General features: G+C 42.8%; 1 protein-coding gene across 1 annotated transcript in view; it reads left to right on the top strand.

The window, feature by feature from the left end:
- cntln (centlein, centrosomal protein) overlaps positions 1–23,195 on the top strand; it is a 391,318-nt gene that overhangs the window by 327,480 nt on the left and 40,643 nt on the right. Inside the window, exon 25 of the mRNA XM_041185504.1 lies at positions 17,471–17,659. Coding sequence (XP_041041438.1) covers positions 17,471–17,659 — 189 coding nt within the window. The remainder of the gene's footprint in view (positions 1–17,470; positions 17,660–23,195) is intronic.

Raw genomic sequence — 23,195 nt, forward strand, 5'->3', positions numbered from 1 at the left:
TAAAAACTCGTATCTGCTGAACTTCCTAAATGTGCCATTCCGCTTCTTGTTGGGCATAGTTTTTGTGTCAGCCTTCTCCCTATTATAAATGAGTAAGCCCATGTTAATGTATTTCCCATGTAAACGTCTCACTGCAAAATCATGGCCTGATTGCAGTGAAGTATTTGGTGCTTGGCTGCTACTGTGGTCCTCGCCATTATTATGACTGGGATGAGAGGAGTGCGCAGTTGATCTAGCTCCACTACTCCACAGGTCATCCCATTAGTTTAAAGGTTTAATTTACTCACCAACGTGGCCCGTTGTTTACCTTCACTACTGGTACCCAGAATAAAAGAGACTTCAACTAGGCTTCTTTCAAACTCATTAGTTTATTATAAAACCAAGCTTGTTAAATAGAAAGGCAAAGCTTATCAACATACAGAACAGAATATGAAATTACACTAGTTACTTTTTTGAGATACTCTAAGTCATACACACGCACGCACGTACACACACACACACACAAACAAGCACACAGATACACGCACACGCACACATACACACACACCAATGAAAATAAAATAGAAATGGGGTAATTCGACCAAAGGTTAAAAGTCAATGGCGCAAAGACAAAGGATAGACGCTGGAGTTCTTGAAATGGCATCTGGCTTGTATGGTAGGTCTATCAGCATTGATCCGCAAAACAGTCAACGACCCTGACACAGCATGTAGAGCAACTCAGAAGCAGCTTATATTCACCTTCGACTGTGGACTGGCTCTGGATTGCAAAAGGCTGCTCTCTTCCATCTCAAACAGTTAGTCCTTCTCTTAAAGAAAAACTAAAACCCACTTTTAAAACACACTTCCAGGCACATTTTTTTTCAAAACCATAAAACCCATGCGACTCCCTTTGTACACAGCTCACCAGGGTCAAGAGGTTGACAGTTTTTTTCAACTGCTTAATTACCCTTTCTTGTAAAAGGATGATTTTTCCAGGAATAGCAAAGTCCTGCATTAACCCTTTAAGGGGCAGTGTATTTTAAAACACAAATTCTTCCAGAATGTCCTTAGTCTTTGAAGACGAATCATTTTCCATGACTGTTCATGACACTTCCCGTCTTGGAGTAATGAAACACCATGTTTATATGCATTTCATTACAGAATGTAATTCGACATAAACAAAAAAATACTAAAAGACACCCACACTCTCATTTATTCACTTTTTATACAAATTTAATACAGTTAACCCTGTATCATTTTGGCCTTTAGCAAATTTAAGGCAAAGTTAAATTCTAAACAAACCATCAGAAGTTACATTGTCTTTTCCCCGTAATGTGAATCTTTAAGTGATAAGACTGTTATAATAAACTCTATCAAAATAGGATGGCATTTTGGTTTTTAAATTTGTCCACAAAGGCTAAGAAATTGTAATCAGTATATATCAGTGTCGTGGCAGACATACGCGTCAAAATGTTTAAAAGCTAATAGGAAGCCCGGGTTTCCTTCTCCACTGCAGAGTATCTTTTTGGTGTCAATTTAGCTTTTTGGAAAAGTATCCCACTGGCCTTTTTATGCCCAATTCACCTTCTTGTAACAGGACTGCACCTACCCCTAGGTCACTAGCATCAATTGCTACTTTGAAGATTTAGTGAAATTTGGAGCAGTCAACACTGGTTTATTGATCAGAATTGCTTTCAGCTTTTCAAAAGCTGTTTGGCACTCTTGTCCACACTACCTTGGCTTCCTTTTGTAACAAGTCTGTCAATGGAGGAGCTATAGTACTGAAATTTGGTACAAATTTTTGGTAAACCCACACATCCGCAAAAACCTCATGATCTTCTGCTTAGCTTTAGGGGCAGGGAACTCCACCAATGCTGCCATTTTTGCTGTTCATGGCAACACTTTTCATAAGAACATAATGTTCTTATGCTCTTAACACTTGTCCTTGCCCTCTGATATGCCCCAGTTAAGTTAATCGCGCTTTCACAAATTCACTTTTGGCGAGGTTTATTACCAAATCAGTTGGCTGTAATTTTTTAAACAGGGCTTCTAGCTGTTTCAGGTGGTGTTTCCAAGTGTCACTATATATCAGTATATCAAGGTAAACCACACAGTTAAGAACACCAGCCACACTAGGTTCATTAGCCTCTGAAAAGTTGCTGGGCGTTTTTTAGCTCGAATGGCATCAAGTGGCATTGGAAAAGCCACCTGGCGTGACAGAGGCTGATGTTTCTTTAGCTCAGGGTGTTAAAGGAACCTGCCAATATCCCTTTCACAGATCTATTTGGTAAGAAACATGGCACTGCCAAGTCTGTCAATACAGCCTTCCAAGCAAGGAATTGGGTAGGAAACTGCTTTCGTTACTGCATTGACCTTTCTGTAGTCTATACAGAATTTGGTTGGACTATCTGCTTTATATGGACCACTGAACCGTGCTTTCAGAGGCTCCCACTGTAAAGACAATAACACTAACGCCTCATCCCTGGTTGTAATATTTGGGTCACAGCTGCTTATCTGCCCGTCCCTTCATCTTTGTTTGAGAAACTTTGAAATGTTCTTGAGCCACCTTTCAGGCTCTGTGAGCTGTTCGGGGAACATAATGTAACACAGAGGATTTGTTCTACTCTCCTAAAAACTTTTCTTTGATTAATTTCAAAGAAGCTCTTACTTCAAGTCCATAAGTTAATTCAAAAGGGCTAAAACCCCAGTCGATTCATTCAGTGAATCTTGGATAGTAAATAAAAGAAAATCCAGTACTATGTCCCAATCATGGGGATATTCATGACAATATGCTTTAATCATTGTTTTGGGAATCTGATTGTACCTCTCTAAAGCTCCCTGTGTTTGTGGTTGACATGCTGTGGACTTTAATTGTTTTATACCCAAACTACTCATTATGTTTTGAAAAATTTTAGACATACAATTGGAACCTTGATCTGACTGGATTTGCCACTAGTAAACCACATCGCGTAAAAAAATTGGGTTAACTTCTCTACCACGACCTTAGCTGTAATTGTTCATAAAGGGATGGCCTTTGGAAATTGAGTTATTATATCCATAATAGTAAGAATATTCTGGTGTCCTGCTTTTGTTTTTGGTAATGGTCCCACACAGTCTACTAACGCCCTACAAAATGGTTCCTCAAAAACTGGTACAGGAATTAAGGGTACCGCTTTGATTGCATGTTATGGTTTTCCAACCATCTGGCATGTTTTGCAAAACGGCACCATGTCCTTGTGAAGACCTGGCCAGTAAAACAGCCGGTTTATCCACTCTTGAGTTTTCTGTATCCCTACATGCCCTGCCATAGGAATTTCATGTGCTATCTGTAATATCTCTACAATATGTGGGTGGTACCACTACCCAATGAACAACCCTTCATCTGCAGGTCCATGAGGAGGTCTCCACTTCCTCATTAGAATTCCATTTTTAACATCATAACATTCTGGAACTTCCTTAGCCTTAACTTCAGTTTGTGTTTATTGTGCTATCTTACTTAACTCTGGATCAGCTTGTTGAGCCTCACTAGAGAAGATTTGTTAAACATCTCTTTTGGATTATCTAAGGCTTTAAAGAACGTATCAGCGAACCAAATATCTGCCTGTAGTATCCCTTTAACTTCCGATGATGAATTTTGCTTAGCCATTGCTCGGGCCATCACACATGAAGGAAAAGTTACTGGAACCTTTTTCTGTAACTGCTCCGTCTCTTTAACTTCACGAGGGTTTTCTGTAAATATGGGCGAAGCTACTGCTTTTGCTCCGGCTAAATCATTTCCCAAGAGTAAATCAACTCCTTTTACAGGTAATTTCTGAACAATCCCTACTGTCACTGTCCTAGACATTTAGGTCACACTCCAAGTGCAATTGATACAAAGTTATGGGTATATACCCCCCACCGATACCATTTACTAAAACTTTGGCTTTTAATGTGCTTTCTGGGGAAATATTTATGCCTTTCTCCAGCAAAAGTGTTTGAGTGGTTCCGTATCTCTTGATATGATTATAGGTTTAGCTGTCTCAATTGAGGGGTAAGGGGTTACTTTTCCACTGGATAAGAATTCTTTATAACTCTCACCTATCTCATTCACCTCTTCTGAACTCACAGCAGTGTTCACACTCAGTTTCACCGCTGCAATTAACACTACAACCTGATCTGTTGTATTTTCAGTCAGGGTTATTTTTCCTGAATCGCCTTTACATACTCCAATAAGTCCCATGGATTTCCCCTTCAACTTCCAGCAATCGGCACGAGCATGTCCCACTTTGTTACAATGGAAACAGTCAGGCCTTTGAATATCACTTCCATCCTCAGCACCTTCCTTCCTGGTCTGAGTAGAAGTTGCCGGGGTATTCCCAGCTATCCCTTCTCTTTATTCTTCTTCAGAGATCTTTCAAAGCCATTTTTTTTTACAAGTGGATAAGCAACCTGGTCTCCATCCTCTGACCCTTCCAATTATTATTATTCCATGTCCAATTACCCATTGTTCACGTTTCAAATCCCGCAAGATAAACAATAAACAACAAACATATTAGTTCATTATAAAACCAGCCTTGTCAAATAGAAGAGAAAAGCTTATGAAGATACAATATGGAATATGAAATTATACTAATTACTCTGTCAAGATTCCCTAAGTGTCTCTCTCACACGGGCACATGCACATGCACACCGCTACTCCCCGCCCCTCCGGGTCACTCAGCTTCTTACCTCATTACAGCCTTTGTTCAAACATGGACAAAAGAGCTGAACTCCCGAGGTGAGGTGAGAGTGATTGCCCTTCACATCAAGGCAGCATTTGACTGAGTGTGGCATCAAGGAGCCCTAGCAAAACTGGAGTCAATTGGAATCAGGGGGAAAACTCTCCACTGGTTGGATTCATGCCTAGCACAAAGGAAGATTGTTGTGGTTGTTGGAGGTCAATCATCTCAGCTCCAGGACATCACTGCAGGAGTTCCTCAGGGTAGTGCCCTAGGCCCAACCATCTTCAGCTGCTTCATCAATGACCTTCTTTCCATCATAAGGTCAGAGGTGGGGATGTTCGCTGATGATTGCACAATGTTCAGCACCATTCGCGACTCCTCAGATACTGAAGCAGTCCATGTCTAAATGCAGCAAGATCTGGACAATATTCAGGCTTGGGCTGATAAGTGGCAAGTAACATTCATGCCACACAAGTGCCAAGCAATGACCATCTCCAACAAGAGAGAATCTAACCATCGCCACTTGACATTCAATGGCATACCATCACTGAATCCCTGACTATCAACATCCTGAGGGTGACCATTGCCCAGAAACTGAACTGGACTAGCCATATAAATACTGTGGCTATAAGAGCAGGTCAGAGGCTAGGAATCCTCCGACGAGTAACTCACCTTCTGACTCCCCAAAGCCTGCCCACCATCTACAAGGCACAAGTTAGGAGTGCAATAGAATACTCTCCACTTGCCTGGATGAGCGCAGCTCCTACAACACTCAAGCTTGACACCGTCCAGGACAAAGCAGCCCGCTTGATTGGCACCACGTCCACAAACATTCACTGTCTCCACCACCAGCGCACAGTAGCAGCAGTGTGTACCATCTACAAGATGCACTGCAAGAACTCACCAAGGCTCCTTAGACAGCACCTTCCAAACCCACGACCATCTAGAAGGACAGGGGCAGCAGATAGATGGGAACACCACCACCTGGAAGTTCCCTTCCAAATTACTCACCATTCTGACCTGGGAACATATCTCCATTCCTTCACTGTTGCTGAGTCAAAATCCTGGAACTCCTTCCCTAACAGCAGTCTGTGGGTGTACCTACACCACTTGGACTGCAGTTGTTCAAGAAAGCAGCTCACTTCCACCTTCTCAAGGGCAAGGGATAGGCAATAAATGCTGGCCCAGCCAGCGAAGACCACGTCCTGTGAATGAATTAAAAAAATACACACAAGAACAATGAAATAGAAATGGAGGAATTCAGTTAAAGGTTAAAAGTCAGCGATTCAAAGGCAAAGGATAGACGGTGGAGCTCTTGAAAAGACGTCTGGGTTATACTTTTGGTGTCTCAGCACTGATCCGCGAGACAATCAATGACTCTGGCACTGCTTTTCTGGTGGACTCATGGAATACTTGAGGGTACTCTATTCCAGCATGTAGAGCATATCAAGAGCAGCTTATATTCACTTCCGGCTTGGACTGGCTCTGTCCATAGTACACAGCTCACCAGGGTCAAGAGGTTGACAGTTTTTTTTCAACTGCTTAATTACCCTTTCATGTAAACGGATGCTTTTTCCAGGAATAACAATCAGAGTCCAGCATTAACTCTTTAAGGGACAGTGTCCTTTAGAATACAAAGTGTTCCAGAATGTCCTAAGTCATTGAAGATGAACCATTTTCTGTCATCAAAGTGTTCCTGACACCATGCATTTATTACCTCTCAGCTTGACTATTCCAATGCTGGAGTGCCTGGAGTGGCCACCCTGCCACGTTCTACTCTCGGTAAAGTTGCAGTCATGTTCTAATTCATACCAAGTCCCATTCATCCAACACCCCTGTGCTCGCTGACCTCCATTGGCTCTCAGTTAAGGAGCATCTCCATTTTAACATTTCCATCCCAGTTTTCAACTCCATCCATCACCTGTACCTCTGCAATCTCCTCCAGTCTTTCAGCCTTCTAAGGTATCCATGGTCTTCCAAGTCTGGCCTCTTGAGAATCCCAGATTTTAATCACACCACCCCTCGTGGCCGTGCCTTCGCCTACCTTGGCCCTGAGCTCTGGAATCCTCTCTTGAAACCTCTTCAACACTCTACTCCTTTCTCCTCCTCTAAGACACTCCTTAAAATCTACTTCTCATCTGTTCTAGTATCCCTTTGATGTTAAATTTTATTTGCAATGCTTCTGTGAAGCACCTTGGGCATTTTATTACATTAACAATGCAACATAAATAAAAGTTGTTGTTTCATCTAAGGTGAGCTTTCAAAAGGTATGTATAAACCAGATTTTAATATGTAATTTAAGTAATATTAATACAATCTCTGATTTAAGATGCTCTTTTCCCAGTCCTTATTCCAAAAGCCTTTAATTTATACATTTTTATTCAGTAACACGTCACTTGCAACATTTTCTCCAATTCCTTGCATGTCCCCCACTAAGCCTTCTTGGTTATTGCTTCTGCCCATCATTGGCCAGCATTAACTTTCCTTTCCCATAACTCAAATTCAAAATAACCCCTCCTTTTCTATAAATCACTCCATTTCCTCACCAAGGCTATTGTTTATAGGTGTCTTCCTAGAAACTGTGCTTTATTACTGTAGCCTGAAAGCTTTCTCCTTTTCAATAACCATTAAGAGAGATGCCAGATTGGACACTTCAATGAAAGAGCAATTCCTTTGTGGGAAGGTAGTAGCTTTGGACTAATCAAGCTCAAATTGAATCAGCTTCAGCTCTGCAAAATGGAGCTTTGCCATATTCCTTTGAAAAGATTGCCTGGACTCAAACATGTATTTGCAGCTCTAGTTGGAGCCTGACATCTGACTCTGCACGGTGGCCTTGTACCTCTTCACGAATGCTCCTCCTGGATTTGCCAGAGAATCTCATGAAGACTGTGCACAACTGCTAAAGTTGTTTTTGCCTGAGGAAAGGCACCTCAGGCAATTTGTGATTTGCAATGAAGAACGCCTGTAGCATTAGAGGGAAAAAGTGAAATTCAGTGATATTTTTCATAGGACCTTGGCTGTGCAAAGTAAATAAACAGCCGGTATCATCTGACACATTCTGTATTTGGGAAAACAGAAACTGGGCAGTGAAGCATGACGATTAACTCATCCATCAAAGATACTAAAGAATGGATTTTATTACCACTTAGAACTTGATAATTATTCACACACACATGATAACTTTGGAAATTACATGTAAGCAGGTTAAAATAACTAGAGAGTGACCAGTGTACTCTTAAGCATGGGTAAGAGAGTACAGTCAATTCTACAGCAATACAATATTCAGATATTTTCAAAGGCACTAATATATGTAACTGTATATTTCTTCCTCTCTGCAGTAATGCTGGTATATGTAGAAGACAGTATATGAAATTATCCCCTAAAAGCATCAACAACACTGCTGTCACTTTTCAGAATGTTTGTGCATTTAGAATGTATTAATGTTAAAATGTTGTTTTTACTGAAGAGTTGCCAGAGGATAATTCCTAGTCGGAATGGGGTAGATCCCATATTGGACTTTATGCCTGTAATAGAGCTTTGCTGAGAACCAGGGTGAATCTTGAAATCGGGGAAGGCCATATGCAGAAATGAGGCTATGTCACCTTTTTGGTAAAGAATGTTGGATTTCTTACAGAGCAGGAGAAGCCTCTCGCAAGTCTCAAAAATTATTAATTTGCAGGGGAATAATTTTATCATGTTGTTTCACATTTCCATTTTCCCCATCCCCTTTTTAATTACATTTTTCTGAACAGTCTGAAGGCTTTTTCATTTTGTTGGATATTTTCCTGCCTTTGTTTTCCTTCCTTGGGTTGTTATGGCCATTTGATAGCACCATACAAAATTGTGAGGGTGAGAACTCCTTGGGAGTTCCAGTGACAATAAATGCATTGTACAGGGGAGGCAACATCACAAGGACCAGAAGGGTACAAGAGCGACATCACTACCAATAATGCCCTCAATGCTGACCTTCCTGGAGTGGAAAAACTATGGGTGTGGGGGTTGCCCCTTACAAAGGATGTCATTTGATCCCAGAAACGATAACTATCAGTCACAATCTCTGCATTTTTACTGTGGATTCTTGCCAGTCTCCTGCCAGAGTTACAATGGGAGGTTTCAAGTTATAATTTGTGTTTTTATGCCAAATATAATGGTTCTAGATAGCTTAAATGAGCTGCTTCAATGAGTAAAAGCTATTATATTTGAGTTCTAGAATTAAATTTAATCTCCTATAATAGGTACTGTGCCCCTATCATTTTTTCCCTTGTTGATATTCTGAACATGTCCTCAGGCATGTGGAGTACTTCATTCCATAGAATGAAGGCCTTAAACTCTCAGCCTGAGGAGCCTGAAATCTTCAGCACGCAGATTCTACTTTTAAAATAATGATGGGATAGTGCTCTGCAGATGGCAGCTTGGATGAAGCAGGCCGTCAACAGCATTTGCAATACTTTGGAGGACTACTTAACAACAATTTAGTGCTCCCTGGGGCACATGGCTCTTTCGAACATCACAGCACCCAGCATGTAATGAAATGCAAGTCGCAAAATGTTTACTTGAATAAAATGATAAAGAAAATACAGCAGAAACTGCTTATTAATGCTCGGCGAAGGGAAGCAAGCAGGCATCATGAGAAAGAGACACTTCACAAAACCTAGTGAAAGAACAGCTTTAAAGAAAAGTCACATCCTGAGACAGAGCATCAGCATCTACCAATACAGAAAAATGGCTCTGTGTGGCCTCTGATCCACAGCGACTAAGATCTAATGGCTGCAATGAGAATGGTGAATTTGTCTACAGCTGATTGCCAAGCTTAGAAAAGGCACTTTGGCACAAGGCTTCCTTGGCAGCAGTTCAGTATCTGTGGAGGAAGCCAGGACTTGATTTCTCCATCTTACTACAGATGTACCTGGAGGAGCCATGTGCCCCAGGGTGGACTAAATTGTTGTTAAGTAGTCCTCCAAGATATTTCAAATGGTATTGACGACCTGCTCCACCCAAGCTGCCATCTGCAGAGCACTATCCCATCATTGCTTTAAAAGCAGAACCTGCGAGCTGAAGGTTTCAGGCTCTTCAGGCTGTGAGACAATTTCATTTAACTCTCTGGAAAGCATTGAGCTCCATGTTTCACCCAATCTCTAACTGCCCCAATATGGATGCCTTTAGGCTGGTGATTCTGAGGGATGGAGTGACTAAGGATACATGCTGCAAAGGCCTGGAGTTGGCAGTTTCTGAGAGACTTGTTTCTTGATTTTGCAGCTTGTTCAGAGAAGAAAGAAAGATGAAAGTAGATTTATGAGGAGTGCAGCTCACTCACATCACTGTCAGCTGAGGGAGTGACATGAGACAATAAATATAGCCTTGCCAACATTGATTGCATCCTGAGGACCATTTTTAAAAAATGGTTGCAATTTCACTGACAATTACTGAATGGTGTGAAAGGAAGTGAACCCTCAGCCGTGTCTGCCTCTCCTCTGACCACACCGTGCCCCTCCCCCATCCTCCCATAGCGCCTCTGGCCACGATTTGTATGCTGCCTTATCTCTCTGTTATTGGGTGTCTTGTCTTAGAACAAGTATTGGTGTTGCTGTAGTTGTGCATTCTTAGAAGGTGTAGCTGATTCACCATTACCTCATCTGGCCTGGCCTGTTGAATTTGTGCCCATCTTTCTTGCCATCCCCTAATTGAATCTCCCCACATAGGCTTCTGCCCCTGCCACTGCACCAGAACGGCTCTAACTAAAGCCACAAATGATATCCTGTGTTATTCTGACTTTGGTGCATTAACTTCCTCATCCTTCTCAATTGCTTTGTAACTTTTCACACAGTCAGCCACACTATCCTCCCTGAGCACATCTGCTCCCTTGTCAACGTTGGTGTGTCTGCCCTTGGGTGATTTCACCCTCATCTATCTGATCATACCCAGACTGTCTCCAGCAGTGGTTCTCTTTCTTTCTGTCCCACACGGTTACCTCTGAAATCCCCAAGGATCCATCCTTGACTATCTCCTTTTCTTCATTCACATGCTATCCCTTGCAGCATCATCCGCAGACATGGAATCACCATCCACACGTACACTTGTGATATCCAGCTGTCTGTCTTCACGAGCTCTTTTGGTCCCTGTTTTTGACAGACTGCTTTTTTGATATCCAATCTTGGATGAGCTTCAGTTTCCTCCTGGCAGTCATGGAAGACTGAAGCTATTCATCCTTGGTTCCTACTACAAACACCGCAGCCTCACCATCCATTTCACCTCCATCTATCCACTGTCCAAGCCTGAACTTGACTTGTAGCAGTCTTATATATTCTTCATAAGCCTTTAAAATTATGTTGATGGCAAGACAGTGTTACTTAGATCATTCTGAATCAAAAGGGTATTTTTTATTGTTAAAAAATGCATATTTTGTAACTGACTATGACTGCCTTCCAATGGCGTCATTGTGAATCAGTATATATGATATATCTTTTTCCAACTCTTCCTGAATCTCTGCAGAACTTTTAAATATTAAAATCTCAAAAAAATTATTCATTGTCACAAATACAAACTTGCAATTGCACTTTCAGAATATGAAACTGATAAAACGGATGCTCAGGGCCCTTTTGTAGAAGCGTTGACAGTTACCGTGAGTGTTATTCATTGTATTAAAGGATTGCTTTTTATACATAGAGCCCTAGCATTGCAATGCAGCTGCTTTATAATACCAATAATATGAACTCACAATTATGAATCATTAATAACAAATGATGATTGAGATTAATTATTGGCATTACAATGCATTCTTTTGGGAAGTCAGACTAGCATTTAGATGCCACTGTCATCCTTAACACAGTATTAAACTTCAGGAGTTTAAAATGTGCCCTCTGGTCAAAACTTTATTAGAGTTATTAGACAAGGTTGTCAAGAGTGGAAGTTGCTGTCAAGTGCCGGGTTTAAGTTGCTTTGGGGCAACTGTCATTAAGCCGAGTGAACAACTCGAGAGTAAGGAAGCTGTTTGCTCCGGGAGTATCCTCTCCGTGTGAACTCTCCACAGATGAATGCATGAATACAGTGTGATCAGATTTTAATTATAGCTATTGCAGTATCGCTTGGAAAAATTATTACATCAATCAATAAAGTAAGACAAAGAAACCAGGCTCATGTGCTACAGGCTGTTGAAACTATTGTAGTTGTGCTCAGTTCACACATGCTTAAAAATATGTGCCTGCTCCACCTAATGAGAACAGTCTTTAGCATATTGCTAGCAGTCCTGACACACCTTTTCCAGATGTTACAGCATGTATGTGTCTTTTATGTAAATTATGGGGTGCAGTAATTACAAGCTTCAGTATTTGAAAACTAGAAAACCATGAATGAACTTGATCCATGACCACAAATGTAATTACATTTTAGATTATTCCTTCTATTCCCTTCATCTCACAGTAAAAGTCTTCCTCCCTAAACCTTCCCCTTTAATAATCTTCTTTAAAATCCATCCCTTCAACCTTTAGTAATCTCTTCAATCCTATCCCTTCCTAGCTTGGCAATGTTTTCATTACATCCACGTGTGAATTTCTCTGGCACATTTTTTAATATTGAAGGTACTACACAAATTTTTATCCGTGGTTCCTGCGATTTAGCAGGATGAATTGGCAGTAAAGTTTCAATTATGTGTCTTGTACGTAAGTATCCCACAGTTTGCCAATCAGTACTTTTGTTTTAGAAAGGTTCCTGCCAACTCTGATGGGACATGGATTGTCAGCCAGTTTCACTTTAAAACTCAATCATTGTTCTCAATTTACCTAATAGTAAGTACAAGTTGAGTAAGTAATGAAACATTGGGGTCCACCACTGCTCCATAGTGACAATACTGCTTGGGTACAATGAGCAGAATAAATCGATGAACCTTTGTTTAAAAAAACTAAAAATGTAACTGAAATACATAAAAAGTTGCTCAATTTAAATTGCAGGGTAATTGGAATTGTGCATAAAAAGTTTGCTGTGCTATTTTAATTCACATGATTAATTCAAATTACTGAATAATTTATTCAAACTGGGCAAAGGATGACTTTGAATCATCAGACATTTACCACAAGTAAAAGGAAGCAACGAGTGAGGAGCATAGTGGCACGCTCCATTTGAGCACAAGTGGTAGGACACAACTTCACATCCTGTGAGCTCTTACACATTTGCGTTCCCAATCTCAACTGTATGATTGTCAGTTTATACTATCTAAAAGCAGTAGATCTCCCAGATTGAGAGCAACAGAGTGCACCCGCCCCTATCTCTGCCCATCTGCTGCTGAAACCTTCATCCATACCTTTGTTATCTTTTAGATTTGATTATTCTGATGCACTGCTGGCCAGCCAAAACCAACTCCCTTCATGTCCTCACTCCTCCCTGTTTCTGTAATCTCATTCAAACTTACAACTCTCCAAGATACTTGCACTCCACCAATTCTGGCATCTTGAGCTTCCCCGATTTTTAATCCTCCACCTTTGGTATAATCAGCTGTCAAGACCCTAAACTTTGGAATTCCCTTCCTACAATTTTCCATCTCTCTTCCTCGTTCCTCTTTTAAGATGCTCCTTGAAACATCTTTCTTTCACCAAGCTTTTGGATGCCTGTCATAATATCTTCTTTTGTGGCTTGATGTTAAAGATTTTTTTTATCCATTCATGAGATGTGGGCATTGCTAGCAAGGTCAGCTTTTATTGCCTATCATTACCCCTGAGAAGGTGATGGTGAGCTGCCTTCTTGAACCGCTGCAGTCCCTGTGATGCAGGTACACCCACAGTGCTGTTAGGGAAGGGGTTCCAGGATTTTGACCTAGCGACAGTGAAGGAATGGCGATATATTTCCAAGTGAGGATGGTGAGTGGCTTGGAGGGGAACTTCCAGGTGGTGGTGTTCCCATCTATCTGCTGCACATGTCCTTCCAGATGGTAGTGGTCATTGGTTTGGAAGGTGCTGTCTAACGAGGCTTGGTGAATTCCTGCAATGCATCTTGTAGGTCGTACACACTGCTGCTACTGTGTGTCAGTGGTGGAGAGAGTGAATGTTTGTGGATGGGGTGCAAATCAAGCGGGCTGCTTTGTCCTGGATGGCATCACTCAGTTTTGTCCTGGATGGTGTCAAGCCTTTTGAGTGTTGTGGGAGTTGCGCTCATCCAGGCAAGTGGGGAGTATTCCATCACACTCCTGATGTTGAGCAGAATCGTCCCAGATTTGCACTAAGTGCGATAGCGGGCAGGTAAAATGACGTTTTACCCACTGGCCACAATGGCAGCTTTTCACACCGTATCATCCCAAACGCGTCACATGAATTATGCATTCCCAGAAAACATGCCATTTCCCTGGTGGTTGGGCTCTCATTTGCCCGCTACGCCATCACCTCACCGCTTCATCACACCAGGCACCATATTTAAAGTGTAGCCGCACACATACCCCTTAGTGCTTGCAGCCCACAATTGCTGCAAGAAAGACATTGTCCTGAAAAGTAAAAAGGCTGCAGCCCCAAGTTCAAAGACACGTCCCTCGAGTGCCATCCGGACTTAACATTGAGTTCAACAATTTCAGACCATGAACCTTCTCTTCCACCCTCACCCCTTTTTATCCCCCCTTTTTCAACATTCATTTTTATTTTTAAATTTTTATTTTTTCAATTTATTTTTATTATTTTTAAAATTTATTTTCATTGTTTTATCCACACCTTTTATCCTATTTTCGATCTTTTTTCCCATCACCATCCCCTCCCCCACTATGGCCATCTGTCACTTGTTCATGTTGTTCTTTCCAGAGTGCTTAACCTTGTCCTGCTTTCTGACCTTAATGTCACCATCAGCACCTCCTTTAGCCAGTATCACCACCATCAACACCCCTTTAACTTTTTGTTTATGACATCTTTTGCAATCCTTCCTTTGCCTCCACCTATCACTGGCCTTCTATCCAGCTTCACCTGTCCATCCTCCTTAAACAGTATAAATTTCACCACATTTTTACTTCTCTTTAGCTCTGAAAAAGAGTCATACGGACTTGAAACTTTAACGCTGTCTTTCTCTCCACAGATGCTGTCAGATCAGCTGAGTTTTTCCAGCATTTTTTGTTTTTGTACCCTGGCTTGGTTGTAATGGTAGAATGGGGGACATGCCAGGCCATAAGGTTACAGATTGTGGATGAGTACAATTCTGCTGCTGCTGATGGCCCACAGCGCCTCATGGATGGCCAGTCTTGTGTTGCTAGATCTGTTCGAAATCTATCCCATTTAGCACAGTGGTAGTGCCACACTCCGCGATGGAGAGTATCCTCAATGTGAAGGCGGGACTTCATCTCCACAATGTCTGTGTGGTGGTCACTCCTACCGCTACTATCACCCCTGCTGGGTCTGTCCTGCTGGTGGTACTTTTTAGCAGTTTGATGCAACTGAGTGGCCTGCAGGGCCATCTCTGAGGGTCTGGAGTCGCATTTAGGCCAGACTAGGTAAGGATCTCCTTTCCTGGGAACCAGATGGGTTTTTAATGGTTTTGTGATTATCATTAGACTTTTATTGAATTCAGATTCCACCATCTGCTGTGACGGGATTCAAATCCGGGTTACCCTTATCCAGCGACAATACCACTACACCGCTGCCTCCCCTTGATATTGTTTGATAATACTCTCTGTGGCATCTTGAGACATTTTGCTACATTGAAGGTGCTGTATGAATGCACATTGTTGTTGGGTCCATTTCCTATTTTCAAGCAGTTGCGTTCAGAGTTAGATTGAAAGGTCACCATTCTACCTACTTAAATGGTGAAGGTGCTGAGATGAAGATGAGAAGAATTATCTTGAATTGTTTATCAATTTGTTCCTTATTTTAAGCTTATTAGAATTTCTTGTCCATTTTAGGAGATTATGCATTGATTAACCCTGAGGTTTTAAATAACATTTTGCTGAAACTGGAAAGTAAAATGAGTGTTCCTGCAAATCAACAGCAAAGTATATTGACAATGCTAACATCAATACCATCTATAAGATATTTAAAGATCTTGCCCCCATGTGCATTTTCTTTAGTTGGCGGTGGGCCCTTTCTCCATAGAAACTGCACCTCTAGTCAGCATTCTCAGCAGTGGCTCTTTGTTCCCCACGCTGGTTAGACTTCCACAGCTTCTTGTACAGAGCTCTTCACCTGTGGCCTTTAACTGCCCATTTTGGGGCCTGTTTTTTTTGCAATTGCATCCCATTCATTTCCAAAGCCAGAATTTCCCCAGCACCGTGCCTGTTCCCTGCTTCACAAAACTGCCTATCACCACCAACCGAGCTTTTTACGTGCCAAAGACTAAATCTTCCTCTTCCCCTCTCCCTCCTCCTCCCTCTTACCCATCTCCCTTTCTCATCCTCTCACTCTTCCTCTCCATTCTTCCTCTTCTCATCCTCCTCACTCTGCCCTTTATCTGTCCATTGCCATCTTCCTTTATCTTCCTCCCCATTCTCCACTGCCTCCTTCTCCTTTCTTCCATTCATCTTGCTCTCTCACTATCCATCTTCATTTATTTTCTTCTTCCTTCCTTTTTCCTTTCTCCATCACTTTTTGCCTCTCCCTGTCCCTCTTTTAACTCCCAACCACACCACTCTGTTTCCCTCCTTCCTCCGTCATTTTCTCCCTCCTGCTTTCCCTCCCCTTGTCACCTCTCAATTTCTCTCACTGCCCCTTGCCATCTCCCTCATTCTCCACTTACCCTTTCCCCTTCTCTCCCTAATCCTATCATCCCTTAACCTCTTCTCTTTCTCCCTCCTTACCTCATTCACCTTGCTTCCCACTCCAACCTTCTCCTCTCTCCTCCTTCACTTCTTTCTTTAAATCTTCTCCACTTCATCCTAACTTTCTCCTTTCTAGTCCTATCTTTCCCTTGCTGTTTCCACCCTTCCCTCCTTTGTCAGGACTGTGTAATTACAACATGACAAGTCTACATGGACAACTTTTATGATATATATGGGAATGCAGGAATTTATAGTAGCAGCATAAACATAAGGACAGAATACATGACTATGAAATGAGGACAGAATTATATGTGTGTGTGCTGGCCAGTTATCCCCAAAGCGCTCTCAAAGAGGAAACTTGGTATTGACTCCTTAGGAGTAATATCCCGGGACATTGAGTAGCAATGTGATGGAAATATAGAAGCACTCCTACTTTTCTGATTAATTTGTTAATAGACCAAGTCTGACATAAAGAAAAAAATGTATTTGTAAAGCACCTAATTTTGCCTAATGACATGAGCAAGCAACTAACTCATATAATATTAGATTCAGAGTGTGGGGCTTTAATCACATAGAATTAAATTTACACTGAATGTACAGTACAGAAACAGACCATTCAGCCCATCTGTACAATGCTGGTATTTATGTCCCACATGGGCCTTCTCCCACTCTATTTGCTTAATCTCACACGATTGACATAACCTGTTCCTTTCTGCCTCATATGTTTATCATTTTCCCTTAAGCGCATCTATGCTATTTGCCTCAAATTGTCGCTGTGGTAACAAATTCCACATTCTAACCACTCTCACTAATGCCCCCACATTCTGGAATTCCCTCCCTAAACCCTTCTGCTTCAACACCTCTCTCTCCACCTTTTAAGAGTCCCCTTAAAAGTCACCTCTTTGACCAAGCTTTTGGTTCCCTCTTGTAGCATCTCCTTTAGCTCAGCCATTATTTTTTCCTTATGTCGTTGTGAAACACCTTGACCTGTTCCTTTTCCCCAAAGGTTCAGTTAGATGCAAGCTTCAATCACTCAGATTTGTGCATTCCTGTGTAAATAATGGCTTGATTCTTTTGACAGGCCCTGGCCAGAGAGATATGCAGAGGAATTCAGAGCAGAAGAATCCAGTTGAAAAGGACAAACGTGAAAGAAATAAGTCATGAAGGCCTCTCAAAGGAGTCTATCAATAGAGCCCAGTCCATGGCTGCATCTATTTTAAACATTTCACAAAGTGATCTGCAAGATATATTGGATCTTGAGGATGAAGTGGTAAGAAATATTTGCACATGTATTCTAGTTATCAGTGTTATAAAGAAGTGGAGGAAAATGGTGATTTAAGAAGGACATTTTCCCTAAGACATGTAAATGTTCATAAGATTGAGAATAGTAGGTTGAATGAAAAGATCAATTCAGATTTATATCCAATAGATTAAGGTCACTCACTATTCTTTCATTTTGAAGAATTGCAACTAACATTTTGTTTTATATTTGATTATCTTGTACTATTCAATTGTCACCATAGACCTAGAGGACCATAGGCTGCTCTCTCATTAGAGAAAGATGACTGGTGGTGAGTTTAATCTGAGGGTCAGCACGCCTCTGGCAAGGTTGAGAAGGTGGAGCCATCATGGATGAACTCAGCAGGTACAGGAATTGAACCCGTGCTGTTGGCGCCCCTCTGCATCACAAACCAGCTGTCCAGCCAACTGAACTAACCAACCCCCATTATTCAATCATAAACTTTCAGGTACAACACTTCCATGACTACAAATGTCTCATGCAAGCTCTCAAAAATCTTGACGAGCTAGCAGATCCTATTAGCTTGGCCCTAGCTAGGACCTTCATAGGATTAGTCCTTCACATAACCTTTGATTTTGTTCCTCAGCAGTTGTATGATTCAGCTTGAAGTCCTGCTCTGGCAGCAGAGTGTGGGTTCTCGACACAATAGTAGTTGCCATAGTCTTTTCATAAAAGTCGTTATTCCATTGTCTCTCAAGAGCTGTCTCCCCATCAAGGAAGTTGAGGATTCATCAATTACTAGCAACTGCTATAATTTGATTATTCTTTATATGAATGTATGTGCTCTGTACGCGTAGGGACAAAGGACTCAGGAGCAGGCCATTCCTTGAACCTGCTCCACCATTCAATAAGCTCATGGCTGATCTTTTTGTGGTCTCACCTTTCATCTTTAAACTGCCTAGGAATACCAGAGAAATTCCTGCAGAGGTTTGTTGTGTGAATGAAAAATGTAAATGAAAAAGAATTTGCATTTCTATAGCACCTTTCTCAATCTCAGGAAGCCCCAAAGAGCTTTATAGCCAGTGAAGCTCTTTTGAAGTGTCGTCACTGTTGTAATGTAAGAAATGCGGCAGCTACTTTGGGTACAGCAAGATCTCACACACAGCAACATGATAATGACTCGATTATCTGTTTTAAAGATATTGGTTGAGTGATAAATATTGTTCAGGACACTGGGGGGGGCTTTCTCCTGACCATAGAGCTAGAGTCATAATGGCACAGAAGGAGGCCATTCAGCCCATCAAGTCCATGCGGGCTCTCTCTAGAGCAATCTAGTCAGCCCCATTTCTCCATTCTACCCCATAGCGCGACAAGTTTATTTCCCTCAAGTGTCCATTTCTTTTGAAATCATTAATTATCTTCACTTCCACCACCTTCATAAGCAGCGAGTTACAGGCCATTACTGCTCGCTGTGTAAAAACATACTTCCTCACATTCCACCTGCATCTCTTGCATCAGCTTTGAATAATGCCATGTCCATCAAGGAGGGCAGACAGGACCTCCATTTATTCTCAGTGCTTCAATGGAGTACCAGTCTAGATTATGTGCTCAAGTCTCTAGAGTGAACCTTGAACCTATGACTTTCTAACTCAGAGGTAAGAGTGCAACTATTCAGCTCAGCTTCTTAAAACCTGCCTCTTCAACCAAGCTCTTAGTTACCTTCTTCTGTTTAATGATTATCATGTTTCAGAATGTTTTGTTACGTTTATGGCACTATATAAACTTCAAGTGGTTTGCTGATATCTGCTTATGACTATGGTGTTGAGGACCAAAAAGGTCGATGTGATGAACTAGTATGTGGCTCTAGTGTGCTAATTTGCTTCTTATTTTCACACCACGCCGCTAGCTAGCAACAATAGGAAAAAGAGAGCCAAATGTGAAGTCACTCCCTGTCAGTACATAGCTTCTCCATTGGCAAGTCCTCAGCTCTGCTTCCTCATGGTGACACATGGAAATTGGGTCGAACATGGTCCCAGGCTAAAACTTCAGAGAAATTCAGAGGAAGTTTGGCCCCCAGATATGCAGTACATGCAGGAACACTGATGACATGGACACACCATGGTGCTCCTGAATCAAACTCCCAGCTACAGGCGAATAGCTCTGCTGCCTTGTGGATTCCGTGGGAGAGTTGAGGGCTAAGGGAGAAAACTCTGACAAAAAATCTGGAATGGAGCCCAGAAGTAGGCTGACGTCTTAACATGTCTTCTTTCCAGGAACTCCTGTAACCAAGCTGTTGCCAAACGTAGTGCATTGCATTCCTTTGGGCTCAACGGGGAGGTCGAGAGGGGGCCTATAACATTTGGACAGCCCAGGGTCTCCATAAATTTTGCCCAGGCTTGCGCCTTGGAGAGGACACTCCAGTTTCACTGCAGAGCTTTAACACAATATCGGAGGCAGCAATCATCTACTTGATTGGCATAGTTTACGGGTGCTACGGGCTGTTTTTGACAGTGGGAGGGACCATCATGTCCCATTGGTCAGCCACCACTCACCTCAAGTTGGGCAGCCTGCAGCTGATAAGGTGCTGAGCTGCCAAGGTCCATCTGCTTCAATGGGTGCTTGGAGCTTCGAGTGTCTGCTCAACAAGTGGACAGAATCCATCGCATCAGGCAAAGTAGCCAAATAAACAAAAAAGAAAGAAGATGCCAAGTGTTCAGTTGACAAGCTGGAACATCAGGACCATGTGCACGAACTGACAGACAAGTTGCAGCTGATCGATAATGTGTGCAAAACAGCCATGATCGACATGGAACTTGATAGGCTGAACATCGACATAGCATCCCTACAAGAGATCAGGCTGGATCACCAAAAAATAAAATACGTTCACCCAGCACAGGAAGAGTTCAGAGGAAATGTGTGAGCAAGGTGTAGGTTTCTCTAAGGAACTTGCAACTCTCGATGCTAGAACCCTCCACAAATGGTTCAGAATGTGTTCTCTCCATCCGCCTCTCAATTCAAACAGGGCCTGTAAACCTCATGAGTATCTATGCTCCAATACCGTGCTCCGTTACAGAGGCGAAAGACTAGTTCTGTGAGAAGCTTGACACTCATCAGCAAATTCTCTAAGAAAGAACATCTTTACCGACTGGGGTATTTCAAAGTAATTAGTGGGCACAGACAATGAGGCATGGCCCTTCTGCCTCGGATGTCATGGTCTGGGAAACATAAATAAGAACAGACAGAGACTACTTGAGCTTTGTTGCGGCCATGAGCTTTGTGTACCTAACATCTTCTTTCAGAACAAACCATTCCACAAGATTTCCGGAGACATCCAAGATCAGGGCAATGGCACTAGCTGGATCATCATCAAACCTGACTCTCTGGGCAGCATGCTCAACACACAGCTACCACAGCATTGACTGTGATATAGATCGCTCCCTGGTGAGCATTAGGGCAAGGGTGCAACACTTGAAGTTTTTCATTTGAAGCAGATATGACGTCCTTGTATCAACAGCAGCCATATTGCCTATCCAGATAAAAACTAACAGTTCCTCAACTCGATTGACCAGGCGTGGTCCAGCATTCCCATTAAAAGTGCAGAAGCAAAATGGAACATGCATTGAAACACCAGGAGGAACTTTCGGTGCCACATTGGCGTCGGGCGTCATGCTGGGTGTGAGCGGACAATATGGCAGGAAGGCCAAATATTGGTTTCACAACGTCGTGAAACCAGTTTACAATCGTCCACTTTGCCCGTCAATAGTGGGCCGCGTTTCCTGCTGTCAGACGTAGGGAACTTCATTGTAATACACCTGCATATCATTATAAGCCCAGCTCGCCAGAATCAACCTCTCACGCCAGATCATCTGAGCATGTCAGTGTAATTGCACGCTGACGTGTTTCACAGCAGCATATATAAGGCATGCACCTGGAGAGCTGCACTCCAAGGGGAACTCGGAGGTAAGTGCACAGTAACATTATGCAGTGCTCGTGAGGGACGCCCGTTGGACGTCAGGCGAGGGCACAGGCAAGTCACATTTTACCGGCTGGCTACAGTGCGGGCCAGCCACTGGGGCAGTGGCTGCCCTGCAGTTGAGGAGAGTTGGATGGGGGGCGATGGCAAGGGCTGCACTACAGTTGAGGCAATTGGGAGGGGGCGTGGGGTCAACGGTTGCCCTGCAGTTGAAGTGAGTTGTGGCAAGGGGGCAAGGGCTGCTCTGGGGTTGGGGCGAGTTGTGGTGGGGAAAGGGCCCCCCTGCGGTTGATGGTAGCACACAAGCAATTGCAGGGGGTGGGTTGGAGGGAAGCAGCCAGGCATTAGGGAAACCTTGTCTAAAGTGACCATTCATCTGCAGCTGAGACAGTTCAGGCGCAGCTACGTTGACATGCTTGGAGTCAGGCCTCTAGCTTATCTGCCCACTCAAGCAGTGCAGAGGCCAGAAGACCAGAAGACATAGGAGCAGAAGTAGGCCATTCAGCCCATCGAGTCTGTTCCACCATTCAATGAGATCATGGCTGCTCTGTTAAGCCTCAGCTCCACTTTCCTGTCTTTTCCCCATAACCCTTGGTTCCCTTACTAATTAAAAATCTGTCTTTCTCACCCTTGAATATACTTGATGACCCAATCTCTACAGCCCTCTGCGGTCAAGGATTCCACAGATTCACTACCCTCTTAGAGAAGAAATTCCTCCTCATCTCTGTCTTAAATGGGCGACATCTCACTCTGCCCTCTGGTCCTAAACTCTCCCATAAGGGGAAACAACCTATCAGCATCTAACCTGTCAAACCCCATAAGAACGTTATATATTTCAATAAGGTTGCCTCTCATTCTTCTAAACTCCAATGAGTACAGGCCCAACCTACTTAGCCTTTCCTCATAAGAAAATCCCTCCATACGCAGGATCAACCTAGTGAACCTTCTCTGGACTCCCTCCTATGCCAGTATATCTTTCCATGGATAAGGGGACCAAAACTGTTCACAGTATTCTAGGTGTGGTCTAACTAGTGCCTTGTATAGTTTTAGCAAGACTTCCCTATTTTTGTACCTGAAAGTGCCACCAAGTGCGCCAGAGCTTTTCATCCCTCAGGCACAGACTGCCAACTAATGAGCCTTTTGGTGGACTGCAAAACAATTGGACGCCTGAGCACATTGTAAAATCTCCTTGCGAAAACTGGCCAAGGAGCAGTCACTGGCGGAGGTGCTCACAGCCCCTTGCAATGTCATTAACCCGGTTTGGACCAGTCTCCCCCATGGTTCAGGCTAACAGTGCAGCCTTGCAGTGTAGGTTAGGAGAATGTCTGTGCCTGAGCTGAGAGCACAGCATGCAGTCCAGTGGCTGAAGCTGCCGCCAATTGGTCAGGTGGAGTGGGGTGGAGGAGGTGGAATTTTGGGCAGCCATGCAGTGCACTAAACTCTGGCCATCCAAGTGGTGGCCAGCACTCTCCAGAATGTGTTAAGAGGCCTTCAGACTTAACCAAGAGATGTTCTTAGAACACCTATGCTAACGCACACGTCTGTCTCTTTCATCCCGCAGGGGGAGTACATCAGGAGCATGGGGCCTGGTAA

The sequence above is a fragment of the Carcharodon carcharias genome, chromosome 4 (assembly GCF_017639515.1).
Source record: "Carcharodon carcharias isolate sCarCar2 chromosome 4, sCarCar2.pri, whole genome shotgun sequence".
In the NCBI taxonomy this organism is placed as follows: domain Eukaryota; kingdom Metazoa; phylum Chordata; class Chondrichthyes; order Lamniformes; family Lamnidae; genus Carcharodon; species Carcharodon carcharias.